General features: G+C 38.2%; 1 protein-coding gene across 2 annotated transcripts; it reads left to right on the forward strand.

Moving 5' to 3' along the window:
- Positions 1-2,678: 2,678 nt before the first annotated feature.
- Positions 2,679-19,846, forward strand: LOC140158748 (uncharacterized). Of its 2 annotated transcripts, none has more exons than XM_072181955.1 (2): positions 2,679-2,792; positions 17,997-19,846. In XM_072181955.1, the coding sequence occupies exon 2, from the start codon at positions 18,020-18,022 to the stop codon at positions 19,715-19,717; it is 1,698 nt and encodes a 565-aa protein (XP_072038056.1). In that variant the 5' UTR covers positions 2,679-2,792; positions 17,997-18,019; the 3' UTR covers positions 19,718-19,846. The 2 variants fall into 2 exon arrangements, with proteins under 2 accessions (XP_072038056.1, XP_072038055.1); XM_072181954.1 differs by lacking the exon at positions 17,997-19,846 and adding an exon at positions 6,661-9,245.
- The last annotated feature ends 985 nt before the right edge of the window (positions 19,847-20,831 follow it).

A 20,831-nucleotide genomic window follows, 5' to 3' on the forward strand; every position in this document is an offset into this window, starting at 1 on the left:
CCGACCCTGCGAGAAGTTCGGGGTTAATCCTGAGTGGATTATCAACTAATATGGAGAAGTAGGGATTAACGCCGACCCTGCGAGAAGTTCGGGGTTAATCCTGAGTGGATTATCAACTAATATGGAGAAGTAGGGATTAACGCCGACCCTGCGAGAAGTTCGGGGTTAATCCTGAGTGGATTATCAACTAATATGGACGTAGAAGTGCGAGAAGTTCGGGGTTAATCCTGAGTGGATTATCAACTAATATGGAGAAGTAGGGATTAACGCCGACCCTGCGAGAAGTTCGGGGTTAACCCTGAGTGGATTATCAACTAATATGGAGAAGTAGGGATTAACGCCGACCCTGCGAGAAGTTCGGGGTTAATCCTGAGTGGATTATCAACTAATATGGAGAAGTAGGGATTAACGCCGACCCTGCGAGAAGTTCGGGGTTAATCCTGAGTGGATTATCAACTAATATGGAGAAGTAGGGATTAACGCCGACCCTGCGAGAAGTTCGGGGTTAATCCTGAGTGGATTATCAACTAATATGGAGAAGTAGGGATTAACGCCGACCCTGCGAGAAGTTCGGGGTTAATCCTGAGTGGAGTATCAACTAAATAGAGTACTAGGTTCCTTAGAGTTACATCAACTAAGTCCGAGGAGTACTATGAGTTGGGAGGAAGTTATTTTGGTGAGTTATATGTTATGAGTAAGGGAGGAGGCTATTTTGGCGAGTTATATTTTATGAGTAAGGGAGGAGGCTATTTTGGTGAGTTATATTTTATGAGTAAGGGAGGAGGCTATTTTGGCGAGTTATATTTTATGAGTAAGGGAGGAGGCTATTTTGGTGAGTTACAAGTTTTATGAGTTGGGAGGAGGTTATTTTGGTGAGTTATATATTTTATGAGTGAGGGAGGAGGCGAATTGTGAGCCAAATTATTAACATTGGAGGAGACGAGTTTTACATTATAGTAGAGGGAGGTGAGGATATTTTATATGGGAGAGCGGGGTTTATTTTTTTTTGTAAGTGCAGTGAAATGAGATAATTGATTTTTATATATGGTATATATTTTTTATTATGTTATTTGATGATAGGTACAGTCCGTTGGGATCATATTGTTGTATTATGTGTATTATGAAATGTGATGATACATAAAGATGCATGCCTCTGGTGTGACATTTTTTATGTATTATCGAAAATCTGGTCCGCACCTAGAGGGGAGCTATGCTGACCAGATTTTCATTTGGCAAAAGGTGTTGTGTTTTATAAGATTTTCGATAGAGATTATGATGATACTTTACCAATACATGCTTGCATGTGTTCGTAAGTGTCGTCACTATTAGCATGCGCTGAGCGGAGCCATGCTGCCCAAATTCTCATTTTGTGCTAATTAACTTGGGTCTTTTTCGTACGTCTGTTATGTGTAATCATATGTAACGCTTTTAACGTTCTTATAACCTCTTTTCTTTTGCTCTGCGGATTCATATTGATAGGTGAGGGAGGGTGCTAGCCGAGTTATTACAGAAGCATAGGAGTAGGGTGCCAGAGTATTGTGTGACTGAAATCTGTATGTTATAGTCTGGAGTTATGCAAATAAAATATTGTTGAGGATAAGTAAGAGAACAATCTACGTAAGAGTTATTTAGATGCACTCCTGTTGGTAAAAATATCGAAGGTGGGGTTCTGCCCCCACAACTTGCCCACGCCTCAGTACAAAATTTGTCGTGTTCCCATTTTGGGAACTGGTGTCAAACCGGCCACCTGACTTTCATAACCAAATTACAGTCCTGCCAGGTTTCTTTTCAAAAACACATTGAGGCATTCGTGCTCTCGTCTCGGCATTCGGCCGTCCCGCCACAACGGTTTTACCATCAACATCATGTAAGTGCATATATATAAATATTCCATAAAAATGGTGAATGGTAGCTCCACATACATGGCCACAAACAACTTGGAGTGGCAAAAACATAGCTAAACATGGTTGTGTGATTTTCTACAATTGAATTTGTTGACTATAGGCCTACTAAAATGCAGCAAACCTTTTACGAGCGCGACTACCGTGATGTTGCAAATTCGGCGCTAACAACGCGTTCGGCGCACAGTTCATTCATAAATTTCCACTCAGCAACAATATATCGCCTTAGCAGCCAATCAGAGACAAGTGCGTGCAACGCAGTATATACGCGATGTATCCTTACAATACGCGCTCGTCTAAGGTTTTCTGCATTTTAGTATAGGCCTAATACCAAATTTGTGTTTACATAATTTCATCTTTCCCTTTCAAAAAATGCTACTTTTGTGTCGTGCTTGAAGAATAAAGAAGTTATGGCACTTCACTTTACTATACATAGGCCTACATTTCTGAGAGTGCAGCCGGGTTTTTTTTCCCGGGTTTTTTTTCATCCGGAGCTTGGTCAAAGATCAGCATCCTTTCTACATCATGTTCCAAGTTATACAAATCAAGAAAATAAAATCATGCATCATCGGTGCGTTCAAGGGTATGATAGCCCGATCCACATTCCTCGAATAAGGGGCGGGCCGGGGGGCGGGCATGGTCACAGTAAATTCCGAAATTATAGAGGACGAAATTGTTCTAGGACGGATTCGAAATAGACCGACGCGACACGACGTACGTACGCAAGTCATAAGCCTACAGGCTGCGTTTACCCATAGAAAACCGCAGAAAAATAATTTCGTTCGGTCTGGCTTGGTTTTGTCCATTTGTTGTTGCATGCAGAGCAGGGGAGATATTTGGTTGCATAACTTGCATTGTCAACTAGCTGACAAAATATACATTGGTCATTGGGTAAGTCTGTTACCGTAGAACATGTCGATATCCGATCTGAGAGCATATACCCGTGAAAATGTGGGTTTTTTTGGATCCCACTTTTTCTTATTCCGGACCCGGGTAGTCACGATTATCGCACTTTCAGTTTCCCACGCGTTTGAACGGGAATTGGATTGCGTACTTTTTCGATGTCTAGTGAGCAAATTTTTTCAATATTTTGAGAAAATGATGTCAAATTTTCTATTCTGTATTGTTTGGTAATAATGTCTTTTGCCAATAGTATGTTTAAAGTTGTAATTTTGTGTTTTTGATCGCAAAGATCGGATATTTTCGTTCCCGATTCGAATTCTGAACCCTTCGCAAGGGTGCCGATTTCAACAGAACTTTGACGATAATTTTGCCTTTTGGACACTAAAATGCTTTCGATCCTTAATTTTGTTTCAACCGAGTCTTAAATTAGCAAGCACAATACGGTTGGTACCACTTTTATATACATTGATGAAATTTTAAAGATTTTTTTTCAAGTTTCTAACCGGCGCAAATCGTTAAGTGTGTATTTCCCATTGACATCCAAAATGGGAAATACGAGTCTGATGGACATAGGAACGGCGTCCATGAGACTCAGCGAGTCTAGACCCGGGCACATCATTACTCAATGATCTAGCCCGCGAGGTAGGCCTACTCACACCTCCGTCACTAAGATTTCCACTGTCCTTCTCCGTACGAAGGTCTGAGACTCCTGAGCATATCTGGTCCACGGTACACATAAAATACCACTTTTTCTCATAAATACCACTTCCTACCATTCCTCACGTGAAGATGAGACTTAAACAAAACATATTTGGTGCATGTTTGTAAATTTTGAGCACATTTGAGGATGTAAAAGACCAGACTTGTGACTGTTATCGTCGCCGTGTTTTGAATTCTGGATTTCTTCCTATAAATAGATGCTGTCAGTGTGACGTCATCACCGCGACGTGATTTCAGGGTGCCCCGGTTTTACGTACATAGGATAGGGCATTCATGGCCCTAGTGAGGAAGAAACAGGGCCATGATAGGGATGTTCATAAAATTTTGAAGTTCAATATTTTTAGCTGAAAGTTCTTTCATTTGAAAGAGAATTAAATTACCAAAACAATAAGGGGTCAATCATGTTTCTAGTGCATATACTTTTGAAGTAAAAATAGTGTCATCAAATTGCCCAAAATTTTGTGTGTGAAATTGTGACAGCCGGCACATGTACAATGCGCACTACTACTAGTGACCCCAGATGACCTCCTATTCTTTACTGTAAGAAAGCTGTTTTGGATGGTCTTGATTTACACACAAATTGCTTTTGAGCTAAATCAAGCGTCGACTTGGTGGAACATGGATTGCACTATGTGATAGTTTATGAATCCAGTATCATGCCAGTACCAACATAAGTCAACATCACTTAGGTTTTGGTTGTCAAAATTAATTTTTAGTAATTTTCTCCATTGAGCCCCACAGTAAAGCCATTTTTGGACCGTACATGCACATTCCACTTCCCTATGGACGAATAGCGCCACCTATAGTGTGTGATGTGAGCTAGCCAAGCCATGATGTTTCGGGCTTATCATGATCATGCTTAGTTTAGAAATCAATGCACTAGTGTGTCGAGATACTCCACAGCTCAGTAGGACCTATACAGGTTTACACCATGTACATTTTAGTGTTATCTATCTTACACCTTGGTGTGCGCATGCATGGTGGTGAGTACCTCGGCCTCAACATCGCTGCGACGCTGGTGATATTTGGTCTTCAAAGTTCACCTTTGATGATTTTTTGATGTTTTCTCAAAATTGCTCAAGTGGATGTATTAAAGGGGTTTTGAAACAAAGCTCTTCATATATATACACGGCCAGGGAATTGCTGCCCGGGGCAGCCAAACCTCGGTAACTACATGTCGGTGATCTTGTGCGTGGCATGCGAGGGGTCCCGGGTTTGAATCCCGGGGTATCAAGTGACTTCTTTCTTCACCTTCTCTCATTTTTCGTTTCTTCTTTCCCTTCCGATAGCGAAAAAACCACGGGTAGTGTTAGGGTTTAATTAAAGACACAGTTGCAGCTAAAGCTGAATTTTGATGTGCAATTTACAATCAATAAATATCAACAAACTACATGACACATAAAATATATAAAAACAAAAATTAACAAATAATATTTGACAGTGGGGAGAGACCTCGTCCTACACCAAATCCCAAGGTGAGTAAAGGATGTCGGGCGAAAAGGTGGAAAGGAGGTGCATGGTCTTGCCCATAGTACTAAATCAGTGAAATAACCAATTATATAAAGAAGTGGATAAAATAATCAGAAATATAAGTAGATAAAATATTCAGATCAAAATTTGTAATTATACTGCACAGTCACTTCACATCAATACATGTATTTACTTCACATCTAAAAATCATGCAAACTTATAGACACACCCAAATAAGCATCACCAACAAACTAGTACACACACGTAAGTATATACTGGAACACACACATAAAGTACACCCTATAAACACTTTCCAGCTCCACCCTGATGTAGCAGTGTCGTCGGAACATGTTGATGCAGCTGTTTCACTTGCGCATCTATGTGGCATTTTTAAAAGCGTGTGTGTATGTATGCCAGCGATTTGAAGCTGCATCCAATAAAATGCACCCAAACGTCACTGCCACATTAGGTGAAAAATGGTATAGTCCAGTTGCGAGAGGGATAGGATCTTGCAAATATGCTCTTGTCTATTAAACGTTTTTAGATCAAAAGATGCAAACAATTCTGCAGTATAACATATCTAAAATCATCTCAAATTAAGGGCTGGGGTATGAACGTTTGGACAGTATTTATTTTGGGACATTAGAGCACATCAGACATATCGAATTGCATTCTGAATACGAAGAATGTCATTCTGATATCAAATAATTTTGATTTTTGAAATTAGCAATTTAATACACATTTTATGGCAAATCATTAAAATTGATACTTTTGATATTTAACAGTACTTGAAGTAAACTTTATAAATCTGATGATTTATACTTAAAGTGTATGTAAAGGCGGGATGAAAAGCCCGACGATCAATTGAAAATTTTGACTTTTTCAGATTGAAGATATGGATTTTTTCCCAAAACACCAAAAAAAATTAGGTCTTTTTGGGAAAAAATCCATATCTTCAATATGAAAGGTCAAAATTTTCAATTGACCGTCAAACTTTTCCTCCCTGCTACATACACTTTAAAATATATCATTGGATTTATATAATTTACTTCGAGGACTGTTATATATCAAAAATTTGAAAAATATCAAATTTTTATAATTTGTCATAAAATTTGTATTATATTGTGATTTTCAAAAAATGAAAATTATTTGATATCAGAAAGACATGCTTCAGATTCAGAATGCAATCGACAGGTCTGAGGTGCTCTCATGTCCCACAAAAAATACTGTCGAAACGCAATAAACGCCATTTTAGATCCCTTAACCCTCTTTGTGGAAATATTTTACAGATCTATTCAGTATCCATATATAATACTAATCATGTTTTCCATCCCATCATCCCATCAAATGTGAGTTGCTTGGGACCATGAGAGTATGCCAAAAATGACCATGAGAATATACCAAATATTCTACAAAAACAGATTTGTGAGGTAGTTTGCTTGTATGGTGGCACCCATACCATGAGTAAAACATACAACAAAGAACAACAAAAAAAATAATTTGTTTGGTGTGTTTTATTTGGTTTGAAGTGTGTATGTATGTATTCAGGGCTGAGATGGGCAGCCTCCTTGATTTGTTTGTCTCCCATCATCCCATGACTCCCATATATTATATTTTTACAATCTGCATCTCTACTAAAATTATTATTTATTTCATATTAATACAGGTAAAACTAGCTACAGGAATAACTGACAAGTGACAATGTTGCAACCATTCAGATGTACAATCTGTAGAGTCAGTTTCAACTCATTTGACAAACGTTTGCATCATACTCGTAGACACAAGATGAAGTATAGCAAACTTCTCTACAAGAAAACATGTCTTAATCAAACTCAGGACTTGAAAATGAAAAACCATAGATGCGGACATTGATTTGTCGAAACCAAAGAAGGTGTGGTTATGTATGACTTGTGAGAAATGCTATACAAGCAAAGACGCCTTGAATAGACACTTAATAATGCACCATGGAAGGACACTATATAACTTCTGTCAGTTTTGTCAGAAATGCTTTATGTACAGCAGTGATCTCCAACAACACATGAGAACTCACACCAAAGAGAAATCCTACCAGTGTGAGTATTGTCAGAAATGTTTTGCTCACAAAAAAGGACTCTCATATCACATCAAAACTCACAACAAGGAGTATCAGTGCAAGTATTGTCAGAAATGTTTTGCACAAGTTAGTAATCTCAATAAACATATTAAAACTCACATCAAAAAGAAACCATGTTTGGCACAGGGTAGTAGTCTGAATGAACATATTAGAACTGACATCAAAAAGAAACCATGTTTGGCACAGGGTAGAAGTCTGAATGAACATATTAGAACTGACATCAATGAGAAACCATGTTTGGCACAGGGTAGTAGTCTGAATGAACATATTAGAACTGACATCAAAGAGAAACCCTACCAGTGTGAGTATTGTGTGAAAAGCTTTAAGCAACGTAGTTTCCTCAAATATCATATAAGAACTCACACCAACGAGACACCATACCAATGCGAGCATTGCCAGAAATGCTTTAAACAAAATAGTCATCTGAAAAGACATATTATTACAACTCACAAAGAGAAATCCCATCAGTGTGAACATTGTCAGAAATGCTTCATTAATAGTTGGCATCTGAAAAAGCATATTATGATAACTCACACCAAAGAGAAGCCTTATCAGTGCGAGGATTGTCATAAGCGCTTTAAAGACCGCAGTTCTCTGAAAGTGCACATCATAACTCACACCAAAGAGAAACCCTATCAGTGTGAGCATTGTCAGAAATGCTTCAAGAAGAACAGTGATTTGAAAAGACACATCAAAATTCACACCAACGAGAAAGCTTATAAGTGCGAGTACTGTCATAAGTGCTTTAAGCACAGCAGTTCTCTGAAATTGCACATCAGAACTCACACCAAAGAGAAACCCTACCAATGTGAGCATTGTCAAAAATGCTTCATTAGCAGCAGTGATTTGAAAAGACACATCAAAACTCACACCAAAGAGAAACCGTTTCAGTGTGAGTACTGTCAGAAATGTTTTATTAGAGGAAGTGTTCTCAAAGTACACATCAGAATCCACACCAAAGAGAAACCCTATCAGTGTGAGCATTGTGGGAAATGCTTCATAAGTAGAGGGCATATGGGAAGTCATATGACAACGCACTCCGATCAGAGCAAAGAGAAACTGCATGAATGCAAACATTGTCAGAAATGGTTTGCCCAAAGGAGCTCTCTCATAAGACATATCAACGACATACACATCATCGAGAAAAATTGTCATTGTGCAGTATGTGGGAAAGGCTTCCGAACTAACTGTTATCTACAAAGACATATTAGAACTCATAACAAAGAAAAACCTTATCAGTGCGAGTATTGTAAAAAATTGTTAGGCTCAAGTGAGCGTCTCAAAAATCACATAAAACGAGTGCACACCAAAGAGAAACCGCATCAGTGTGAGTATTGTGGGAAATGCTTCACCACCAAAACGGATGTGAATAGACATATTGCCACTCACACTGAAGAGAAACCATTTCTGTGTGACTATTGTGGGAAATCATGGGTGCAAATAAGTTCCCTGAAAAAACACATCAGGATTCATCACACAAATGAAAAGCCTTATCAGTGTGAGCATTGTCAGAAACGCTTTGCTGAAGAATGCAGTCTAAACGAACACATCCAAACTCACACTGTTAAAGAGAAACCCTTCAAATGTGACTATTGTAACAAATCCTTCTCTCAAAAAGGTAATATGAAATCACATATTAGAACTCACACTAAAGAGAAACCTTTTCAGTGTGAGTATTGTCACAAACGTTTTTCAGATTCAAAAGCTGCAAAAGACACACAAGTATACACACCAAAGGAATTCTGTTATAATGTGCAATTTCAGAAGTACAAATGACTGGGTTCAATATTATGTGATATCTATGTGCCTGTTTATCCCCCTGGCTTTAGCCATGAGGGGGATATTGCGATAGTGTATTCCTTCTGTAGGTATGCGGGGTGTATGTCTGTTCCATTTTGGTTAGGGTTTGCCTTCCGCCTATTTTCTCGGACACTAAGGGTCACATGTTACTCAAACTCGGTGGGTGGGTGCATCTTGACCCGAGACAGAACCTGTTTTTATTGGTTAGAGAGTCAAGGTCACTTGGGTCATCCAAAGGTCATCTGAGGTCAAATTAGTAAAAACTGTTATATGGGCATGAAACTTGGTAGGTACAGTCAACATTTAAAGCCAAATTTTTGAAGGTCATTTCGAGGTCACCAGGGTCATCTGAGGCAGGGGTAGCGCTAGAACTAAACACTCGAGGGTCCGCAGGGACCCCCGAACTTGCAAAAAATTAAAAAGTAGGGGGTCCGGAGTAGAGTTTGGGGAGTCCCAGTTGCACAAATGCAGTATAAATAGTATGTCTGCAATAGCGCTAGATTGAAAAACTGGGGGTCTGTAGGGACCCCTGAACTTGCAGAAAATTTAAAAACAGGGGGTCCCAACTCTATTTTGGTGGGTCCGGGACCCCAAAAAGCAACTTAGCGCTACCCTTGATCTGAGGTCAAATTAGTAAAAACTATCGTATGGGCATGAAACTTGGTGGGTACATTCAACATTTAAAGCCAAATTTTTGGAAGGTCATTTCGGGGTCACCAGGGGTCATCTGAGGTACAAGTTTACTGACCGCCCAGCCAGGGGGATCGCGTGGTTCGAGAACCGCCTATTTTTTAATAGGTCATGCTATTACAGCAGCTTCCTTGAAACTGAGTTGGATTTGATTTGATTTGATTTTGATCTTTGTCCAGGTTTATTCAAGGGACATTGAGAGATCTTGAGATGTGAACTATTTGCATGCATTTTACAATGAGTCGGTGACCTGCATACATTGATGGTAAATTTGAGGGCAAGCATTTTAGCATTTACATTTCAATTCCATTTTGTTGGTAAAAATGTTAAAATCAGCCTTTTTTTTAAATCTAAACTTCACAAAAGTTCCACTTTTTAGCTCCCTACACCCCAGAAATAAATCCTGGCTATGGGCCTGATCTAACTTGATCAGTTTTTAGTCAATGTTAAAATCCTGGTGTTAGATGTCAATCCCCTAACCCTAGCCCATATCTCTTTCCCTTTCTATACTTTCTTCCCTTCAAGATTATTCTATTCAAACTCAAAAAAAAAAAAAAAAAAAGCAATTTCATTATTAACAACACCTGAGCAAATCTTCCATAATTTCAAGACACTTAAACATTTTTGACATAAAGGAATGACAAGCAGTGCTCTTTATGTACCAATATGACAAAACTCCCAAAGTCATTCTCTAACTTTCTCTCAAAACACATTGACATTCATAAAGGTAGGGCCAATGCAGATTTAAAGCCCTTAGGGTTTATTTGGCATTGCCTTCAAATGTTTTTTTTTCACCCCTCCACCCTTTACATTTTAATTCCTCTTGTTTTCAAAATCTACTGAGTTACTGAGTATGTCAAGGGCAGAGCTGTCAACTTTTTGGAATTGCTTGGCATGAGACAAAGCCGTACCGGGATTTATATCGACTACAATGTTTATTTTGACCCATAATTATTTGAGCCATGGCACTTGTGAAACTGAAAAGCTGGGGGGGGGCACAATTTTTTTTGACGATGAATGAGATTTTACTCATTTTCCAGCATTTTATGTGAGATTTACTACCTAGGGTGAGATTATACTACCTTGGCGTGAAAGTGACCCAGTGCGTGAGACTCACGGCCAATGCGTGAGAGTTGACAGCCCTGTCAGGGGTGTGAGAGTCCAGCTTTTTAGCTGATTTCAGCTATTTTTATTGCCAAAATTTACGAGTTTTCTTTTATTTTCAGCCCATATTTTGCATTTTTACGCTGTTTTTCAGCTATTTTAGTAATTTTCCTCTTTTTTTTTGTTTGAGGCCTCTCACACCCCTGGTATGTCTAAACACTGTACAATATGTACATTATTTATTATTAATAATGAATTGCTGTTTTCTATGGTAATACTTAATATAAATTTGTTCTAATGTATGATTTTGAAATTGTGTCTTTGATTTAGGCTAATCGTGATATAATTTTGTATCATGTTTGGTTACATTTTCAATTTTTCATTATGTACATTTAATTTAAATTTGTTTTTTGTTGTTTATAAATATGATTTTGAAAATATTGTACATTTATTATCATTAAGGGGCAATAAGGGCTGGGATACTCTCCCCGATAGTGACATTTGCACAGTGTTTTTGTGGGACCTGCGAGCACGTTAAGACACACCAAATTGCATTCTTAATACGAGGCCAGGAATATCCTGATATCAAATAGTTTTTATTTTTTAAATTTGCAATATAATACAAATTTTATGACAAATTATTTAAAAAAATATTTTTTTGACATTTAATAAGTCAAAGTAAACTTTAAATCTAATGATATGAAAACTGTCCATCGTTATGAAAATTTTGACCATTCAGTGTCGATCGATACATGTTTTTCCCAAGCAGATTTCAAATTTTAGGTGTTTGGGGAAAATGTATCTTTAATATGAAAGGTCAAAATTTTCATATGATGGATGGCTTTTCCTCCCCGCTACATACACTTTTACATATCATTATATTTATGTTTGCTTCGAAAACTGGTACATATCAAAAATAGTAATTTTAATAATCTCCAATAACATTTGCATTTATCATGAATTTCAAAAAATACAAATTATTTGATATCAGAAGGACATTTCCTCATATTCAGAATGCAATTTTGTGTCTGATGTGCTCTCAGGCCCCACAAAAATACTGTGCAAAGGTGGATGACCAACTCCGTAATGTGAAAATTGTGTGTGAATAAACTAATTAAATGAATAAATAATAGCCTGTGTTTTAATATTGGCATTGGGTGAGAGCACATGTACAAAAGTTGGGGTCATTGGGTGAGAGAGAGACCATTTGGATCTAAATTAGGGGGGCATTGGTTGAGAATAGGCTATGACCTTTTTTTAAAATAGGGTCTTTGGGTGAGAGCCAAAAGAAGCCACATAAATTGAATTTCTAGTTCTAGTGGCTTCAAATGCCTTTGTTATTTCAAAAGAAGTAAAAAAATCAGTGATAGATGACTCGGTGCTGTTGGGTAATAGATCGAACACGGAAAAAATAAGGGGTCTTTAGGTGACGGACTATGTGTGCTCATCACAAAATATGGGGTCCAGTCAGCGATGCTAAAAAAGGGGTCTTAACAGCCCTACATACAAGTCACCTCCAATGGGAGTCCCCTTCCCCCTGAGTAAAATATAAAAAAATATGGATGGGGTCCTTGGGTACGAGACGGGACTGTTTAGATCTAAATTGGGGGGCAATATTGAAGGTCGGGATTGAAGCGCCCCTCCCCCGGGTATTAGAGTACCGTAACCTGTGGTTTACGCGAGTCATATTAGGGGCACCGACCATGATTGGGGAGGGCATGGGGCCCAGGTACAAACCATTTGCCTATGGGATTTTGAAATTTTCTCGACCCCACACATTTTCTTTTTCTCTTGTGTTAAGTATACATTTTTTTTTTTTTTTTAGATTATTAAAATAATACATGTAGCGACATTTTCAAAAACTGACACCATTCATTTTATTGGCATGGTGTGGCGTATAATAAATGGGTACGGTACTCACCTTTGGTTCACAAGTAGTCAGGGAGAGAGAGCTCTGGGAAGGCTGTCTGCTGGAATTAATTCCTCAATCGACATTTTTTGTACTGGTAGACGTGGCTGCAATTATTCTATCACATATCCAAAATCGACCAAAATCCACCCTGGATGACAGGGGCTCAAAAGGGTGAGCGTGTTGGCTTGCATACTGCGTAAACCAGAGCGTCCACGAACACATCACGCATAAAATCGGTGTCTAATTGATCGCTACCTTGTGCAATAATTTGTCGCTCGGATGAAATAGTGGCGTATCACAAAATGGCCATTTTGAGATAGGCCCTATCGCGTTTGAAGTTCTTGCAACTTTACCTGTTCGTCATCATGGTCATAGGCCTACATGAATTAAGATGTCCCCATTTGTTGAATAGATATTAAAAAATAAATATTTAGGCCCTAAGTAATACATTTGATGTATAAAATACATTGATGTCGTTCACCAATTAATTATAGTCATTAAACCTAGGCCTAAGTGGTATATAATATATGCCAGACTATATCAGACATTGCAAGACGCCTACAACGGAAATTAATAGTTATCTACACCTGTACAATAATTATGAGCCCTGGAGGAGGGTGAAATTGGGGGGGGGACAAGAGCATATAAGGTTTGCAAATTGGGATCCCACAAATTTGGCATGTGCAAGGGGCCGGGGGCAAAGGTTTTTAGCGGGCCGAGAGGGGAGGCAAGCGATTTTTGACAGGCTGAGAGGGGGAGTGCGATTTTTGGCGGCCGTTCGAAATTTTACCACCCGGGGCTCATTCAATTGGTCTAATAACCCATAACCCGTTTGGTCTACAAACCATTTGGTCTACAAACAGTGGCGTAGCCAGGAGTTTGAAAATGGGGGGGGGGGCACAACTTGTAAAATGTACCGACGGAAATATTTTTTGCCGACGGAAGTTGTTATTTGTTGACCCAAAAATTTTTTGCATGGTTTGAAAAAAGTGAAGAGCAAAAAAAATAATAAATAAATAAAAGGATAATAAAAAGGATAATAGGCGGTATTCTCCCCGTTTTTCTGTCACTCTGGGTAAAAAATAATCTATTGTTAACCCTGTTTTTTTCACCAACGCCTTCCGTCTACCGACGGCCTTACATCATGAACCGACGGCCATGACGAACGGGGGCAGGGGGCACAGGCTACAACGCCACTGTCTTCAAACCATTTGGTCCTATGATTTAGTCTGCTAACAGAGTGGTTTAGGCCTACTAATGAGTTATAACTGGTTGGTATAAAAGCCTATTATGCAATTATTTTGCTAATGCAGTATAGATTTATCGTGTTTTTATTTTCCTAATGTATAATGTAACTGACGGCCTAATAATATAGGACTATAGGCCTACGTCATTGCATACCTGCTGGCACACACTTTTACACATGTGATATCGCGGGAGCCTATTAGGCCCTATTATATAGATTTGATTGAAATGTTATCGCTCCATGAAATTGAGTCACTGACAAGCGATGGCGGATTATCAACAACCTTGCTCAAACATTATTTTATATAGATTTCTAAGTGAAAGTTGACGGTACTTAGTTTAACCTAGGCTATAATAGCTTTAATAGATTTTTTTCTACAATATTTAAGTAAAAAACGTTTAGATTCTTATGATTGACAAATCCATTTTCTACTCTACTTCTCCTAGACTTTCACCATCTTGGCACTTCATGCTTCACGAGGAAAATGTGGTCAATCGGGACACACCGGTACTACACGCTACCCTGGACCACGTGAGGCATATGTAGGGCCTATAGGTATAGGCCACGCCTGGGCCCTACGGTCCACTTAAAAGAACCAAACATCATGGGAGGTTTTGTGATCACATAGGCCTAGCCTAACTTAAAAGGGCCCTACTCCCGGGGCCTACCTCTCAGAACAACAAATATAACTAAGCCCTTGTCTTTGCACCAATCTTGCGATCATTCATAAGAAATAAAAAGCAACTCTTCCTCTTTTTGTTTTTAAAACCGGACTATAGAGCCGAGGACCCAGAGAGACATGTTTTTTTTTTTTTTTTTTGTTGTTGTTGTTGTTTTGGTTTTAAAAAAAATAATAGGCCTAGACCTAGTGGGCTATAGCCGCTATTATAGCAGGCATCGTAGGTGCATAAGGGACGCACCATTAGATTCTCAGGGGGGCATGGGAGTTTGGGTCAGGCAGAATTTTTTTTTTTTTTTTCCCAAGAGCAACAAATTTTTTTTTTTGCCCTTGGCGGCAGCTATTTTTTTTCAATTTTAATGTACATTTTATACAAAGTTGGGTGGGGAAGTTTTTTTTTACTCATCAGTGAGGCAAAATTTTTTTTTTTTCTTACTAGTGGGCAAAGTTTTTTTTTTTTTCACTAGTGGGCAAAGTTTTTTTTTCTCAAAAACTCCCATGCCCCCCCTGGAAATCTAATGGTGCGCCCCTAATATAATTATTTAGACTAATACTAAATACGACACCTTCGAAGTATCTTGAAAGCAGTTATGCTGAAGATCCCAATTAATAATCCGCATTTCATTGGCAAACAGACATGAACAGTCCGCCGCAAAATATGCAATCAATAATGCGAACCGTGTGTGCGGAAGGATAATTATAATAAAATGTGACTTAGCGCGGAACACGGTGTATGCGCAATACGCAATTTGACGCTCATGTATCAGCGCCTAATGCCGTCGCGATAGCCGATGCGACCACGCTTCGCAAAAGTATTTTCTATTTACCTCTTCGGAATTAAACTTGCTCAAAGTTAGAATAAGTGCAATTTTCTAAGGCTTGTAATTTTTTTTGCCCAAAGTAGATTTCAGTCGATTTTTGTTATACAATACTACAATATATTCTACACCCGCTGGTACAAAAATCGTCGATTGAGGAATTAATTCTACCTAAACTGCTTTCACTCCCTGACTAAAGGTCCCGGGTCCAATTCTTTAATTGTTTAAGTGGCGTAACCAGGACTTTTTCGAGGAGGGGGGTAAGACAACTTTCAAGGAGGGAAAATAGGCATATAAATATTAGGGTTGCCAGAATCCCACAGAGGAGGGGGGTGGGCAAGACTTCTTACCGGGGGGGCTCATGGTGGCAGGTTCCTGTTCGCCCCCCCTGGCTACATTATTAACTACATGTACCGTATATGACTCGCCCAATGGTGCTTTTAAATTGGGTAAGGTGTGAGTTCACAGGTACGTACCCAGCAAACACAAAAACAGTTTTAAAACGTTTAAAATTTAGGTAAAAACGTTTTAATAACATTAAAATGTCGGGTTATATAAAGGTCATGATAACGTTTTAAAATGTTTTGTATGAAAACACACTACAACAATATTTTTAAATGTTTTCAAAAAATGTTATTGTAAACTATTTTTACAAACATTTTTGCCAAATATTGTGTCAATACTTAAATAACATTATGTTAAAATGTTTGAACCCAGCAAACACAGAAATGTTCTTAAAATGTTTTTTAAAACCTTTTAATAACATTTAAATGTCGGGTTATACAAAGGTCATGAAAACGTTTTAAAAACGTTATTGAAAGTATTTTGGGCAAACATTTTTCGCAAAATATTTTTTTTCAACCCCAAAATAACATTCTGTTTAGAATGTTTTGTATCAAGTTTTCAAAAATGTTTTTGGAAAGTTATTAAAACGTTTTATACCCTTTATATAACCCAACATTCAAACGTTTTCTGTAAAACATTTTTGTTTGCTGAGCAGTAGATTATCAAAAAAGGCTTTTTAAGGTTATGAAAACGTTTTATACTCTTAATATACCCTTTATATAACCCGACATTTAAACGTTTTCTGACAACCTTTTATAACCTTTTGCGAATGATGTCGAAAACGTTTTGTATTTGCTGGGTAAAGAGTCGTACCGTACCATTACATCAAGCAGTTTAATTGAGTTTTCAATTTCAAAACTAGAGAGGTTACCGCACCAAAGCTGAACCATGGGGCTTCGGCAGTATATTGAGGTATACCGTTTGTCCCCCGGGGGTTCATACCTTCTTGGGATATGTGAAAAGGACCCAAAATAGGAATATAAGCAGTGTCACCCCCGGTGGGAAAACTATTTTTTATATATTCTGTACTTTTTTCTCTTTGATTTGACACCATTCTGGGGGTCCTATTTTCTAGGCAGTTCAAGATATATGAAAAGGACCCACAGTTATGAATATTGGCCCAAGTCTGGTGAGGAGTGTCTCCCCCCCCCCCCCCAATTGGGAAATTATTTCAATTATTTTCTTTCATTTGACACCACCCAGGGGGTCACCCCTTGGCATTTCGAGATATGAAAAGGACCCAAAATTGGAATATCGACCCGGGTCTTATGAGGAGTGTGACCCCCGGTGGGGAAATTATTTTTATTATATTCTTTATTTTGTTCTCTTTCATTTGATACCACTCGGGGGTACCTACCTTCTTGGCATTTTGAGATATAAAAAGGACCCATATGAATATTGACCCAGGGTTTATTATGTGTGCCACCCCTGTGTGGGAAAATATTTTTATTATATTCTTATTTTCTCTTTCATTTGACACCACTCGCAGGGTCATACCTTAGTGACATTTTGAGATATGCCCATTTTAGACCAAATGGTTAGTCAGTCTGTAAGTAAGGAAGTAAGATACACTCATATAGGCTGATACCATTTCATGGTTCAGCAAAAATGGTAAACTATACTGTCTATCGATCAGGGTTTACTTAAACGCACAAATCACTTATATTCACGCGTTCATGTACTTTGCGGACCCTTTCAAATCCAAAGCCAGAAGTCCAACGTGTACAAAGTCTTGAAAACGTACGAATTCAAATATTGCAAGATTTGAATATAGAAACACCTTGTATTGTGAATATATTTTCTCAATTTTTTAAGAAAATAGCCCGATCCCTCAAAGTTTATGAAATTTCCCAAAAATGTGCTTGAGTCATTTTGTGTTAAATGTCCAAATTTCTTGAAAAAAAAGGTATACTGATGGGTCCACTTTCGAATTCACAGCGGCATGCCCCTACCAACCAAACTTGAGTACCCCCTGCCAAATTACCAGTGTCAACTTATAAGTGGATCCATTTTCTGTTTAGGGAGATATAAGCACATGAATCATTTGAATATTGTCAAAAGAAATTTACCATGTTTTTATTATGTGATTCATGCACCTTATTCAGTGAAATTGCTAACACAAACGGTAACTCCAAAAATACATACATTGTTAAAAATGTCTTTCGAAATAGAAATACCCCTTGGACAAAAATATTGAAAATACCCCTTCAGCAAAATGCTTAAAGAAAACCCTGCTATCGAATTGATGCATTTTCAAATTAAAGATTCTTCCTTCTTTTATTATTTTAAATGCAGGTCAAACTAGATGCAATAGAGTGATGCCATCAGAGAATGTGTTGCAACCATTCAGATGTACAATCTGCAGAGTCAGATTTGACTCATTTGACAAACGTTTGCAGCATACTCGTAGACACAAGATGAAGTATAGCAAACTTCTCTACAAGAAAACATGTCTTAATCAAACACAGGACTTGAAAATGAAAACCATAGATGCGGACATTGATTTGTCGAAACCAAAGAAGGTGTGGTTATGTATGACTTGTGAGAAATGCTATACAAGCAAAGACGCCTTGAATAGACATTTAATAATGCACCATGGAAGGAAACCCTATAACTTCGAGTTTTGTCAGAAATGCTTTATGTATAGCAGTGATCTCCAAAAACACATGAGAACTCACACCAAAGAGAAACCCTACCAGTGTGAGTATTGTCAGAAATGTTTTGCTCAGAAAAAAGGACTCTCATACCACATCAAAACTCACAACAAGGAGTATCAGTGCGAATATTGTCAGAAATGTTTTGCACAGAGTAGTAGTCTGAAAACTCACATCAGAACTCACACCAAAGAGAAACCATATCTGTGTGAGTATTGTGGGAAGTGCTTTGTAAACAGTTCCTATCTCGGCATACACACCAGAATTCACACCAATGAGAAACCTTATAAATGTGAACTTTGTGGAAAATGCTTCATTGGCAGAGGTTTTCTGAAAAAACATATTTTGACTCATGCCAAAGAGAAAAATCAGTGTGAGCATTGTAAGAAATGCTTTACTAGCAGTTGGCATCTGAAAATGCATAGCAAAACTCACACCAAACATCAGTGTGAGCATTGTCAGAAATGCTTTGCTAACACCACTAATCTGAAATTTCATATCAGAATTCACACCAATGAAAAACCCTATGAGTGTGAGCATTGTGGGAAATGCTTTAGAAGAAAGAGTCACATGACAAGTCATATTAGAACTCACACCAAAGAGAAACCCTATCAGTGTGAGTATTGTCAGACATCCTTCGCAGAAAGCAGTTACCTGAAAAAACATATTATGAGAACTCACACCAAAGAGACACCCCATCAGTGCGAATATTGTCAGAAATGGTTTACCACAAGTAAGGATCTCGGAAGACATAAGCTAATTCACAACGAGAAAAACTGTCATTGTGAGGTTTGTGGGAAAGGCTTCTCAAATAATCATAATTTGAAAAAACATATTAGAATTCATACCATAGATAAACATCAGTGTGGATATTGTCAAAAATGGTTTGCCCAAAGTGACTATCTCAAAACGCACCTACAAACCCACACCAAATCCCTTGAGTGTGAGCATTGTGGGAAATGCTTCTCAAATAAAAGAAATAAGGCAAGACATGTTAGACTTCACACCAACGAGACACCATTTCAGTGTGAGTATTGTGGAAAATGCTGTACAGATCAAGGTTACCTCAGGAAACACATAAGGACTCACCACACCAACAAGAGACCCCATCAGTGTGAGCAATGTAAGAAACGCTTTGCTGAAATAAGCAGTCTAAGCGAACACGTCAAAACTCACAAAGAGATACGCTTCAAGTGTGATTATTGTGGCAGAGGTTTCTCTCAGAAAATTAATATGAAAACACATATTAGAACTCACACTAAAGAGAAACCTTTTAAGTGTGAGTATTGTCAGAGATCTTTTGGGGATTTTGCCAACTGGAAAAGGCACACAAGTAGACACACTGAAAAAGCAATCCTGTAATGCTATTGTCAGAAAAACAAATGGGTTCAATAATGCTATCATTGTTATGTAAATATCCTAGTGTGCACTGTCAGTGCATAGACTTTATAGTATGTTATACTATTTAAAGCAGCTGTCTTGGGAAATACATGTCCTAAATGTTATGTCTGAGTTTGTCTTGATTTATTTGCTGTAAGATTTTGTTATGGTTTATTAATAGCTATTAATTATATGCTTGTTCTTAACTTTTCAAAATTCCATGCATGAATGGAGCTGATGACTTGTATAATATATAATAGATGAGTAAATGTTGACCTCAATGTTTATCAACAACACTAGACCTCAATGTTTATCAACACTAGGCAAGGGACTAGTATATCCATATGTATGAGTGAACCCCGTGCAACCACTACACTGTTCAATAGCCTTATTGTGATGTGGCGGGAGTTTTAAAAACACAAGCCCTGAACAAAATATGATGCCAGGCATTGACTTCAGAAGTCAACTCATCTATAGCATTGGGCCTCCTTCACACTGCACGCTCCATCAGTGGGGGATGGCATGTGCAAATGAGGGGGCAAAGATTTTTGGCAGGTCAAGGGGTGGGCAAGCGATTTTTGGTGGGCTTATAGGGGGTGGTAAGCAACTTTTGGCAAGCTGTTTGAAATTTTACCCCCCTCAGGGGCTCATTATTGCACAGCCCCTTTTAAAAGTCCTTGTACTTGGGTGATATACAACTTGAAATACCAGTGGGCCCTGGATTCTGAAGCAAAGCGCCATAATTCCTACACTGACAGGTTTGACTTGACAGAACCAGGCCCGTAACCAGGGGGCTGGGCTCCCCCCAAATCCCCAAATGCCCCAAAAGTCCCCTTTTATGACCCAAATGTCTCATTTGCGAGCATAGCGAGTGAAAAAATATGGGTTTTTTATGTTTTTTTGGTCAAAAAAGGTCCAAATTTTGGAAAAAAAGTCCACTTTTTCAAAATCAGCCTCCCCCCATAAATCCTGGTTACGTGCCTGTACAGAAATCCTTCAAAGCTGAATAATTTAAGACTAACTTTTATCATAATCAGAGCATTTTTGATGTTTCACCCCTGTAGTGACCAAATTTGATATTTGACTGATCTTTATG

Source organism: Amphiura filiformis, chromosome 8 (genome assembly GCF_039555335.1).
Source record: "Amphiura filiformis chromosome 8, Afil_fr2py, whole genome shotgun sequence".
NCBI lineage: Eukaryota > Metazoa > Echinodermata > Ophiuroidea > Amphilepidida > Amphiuridae > Amphiura > Amphiura filiformis.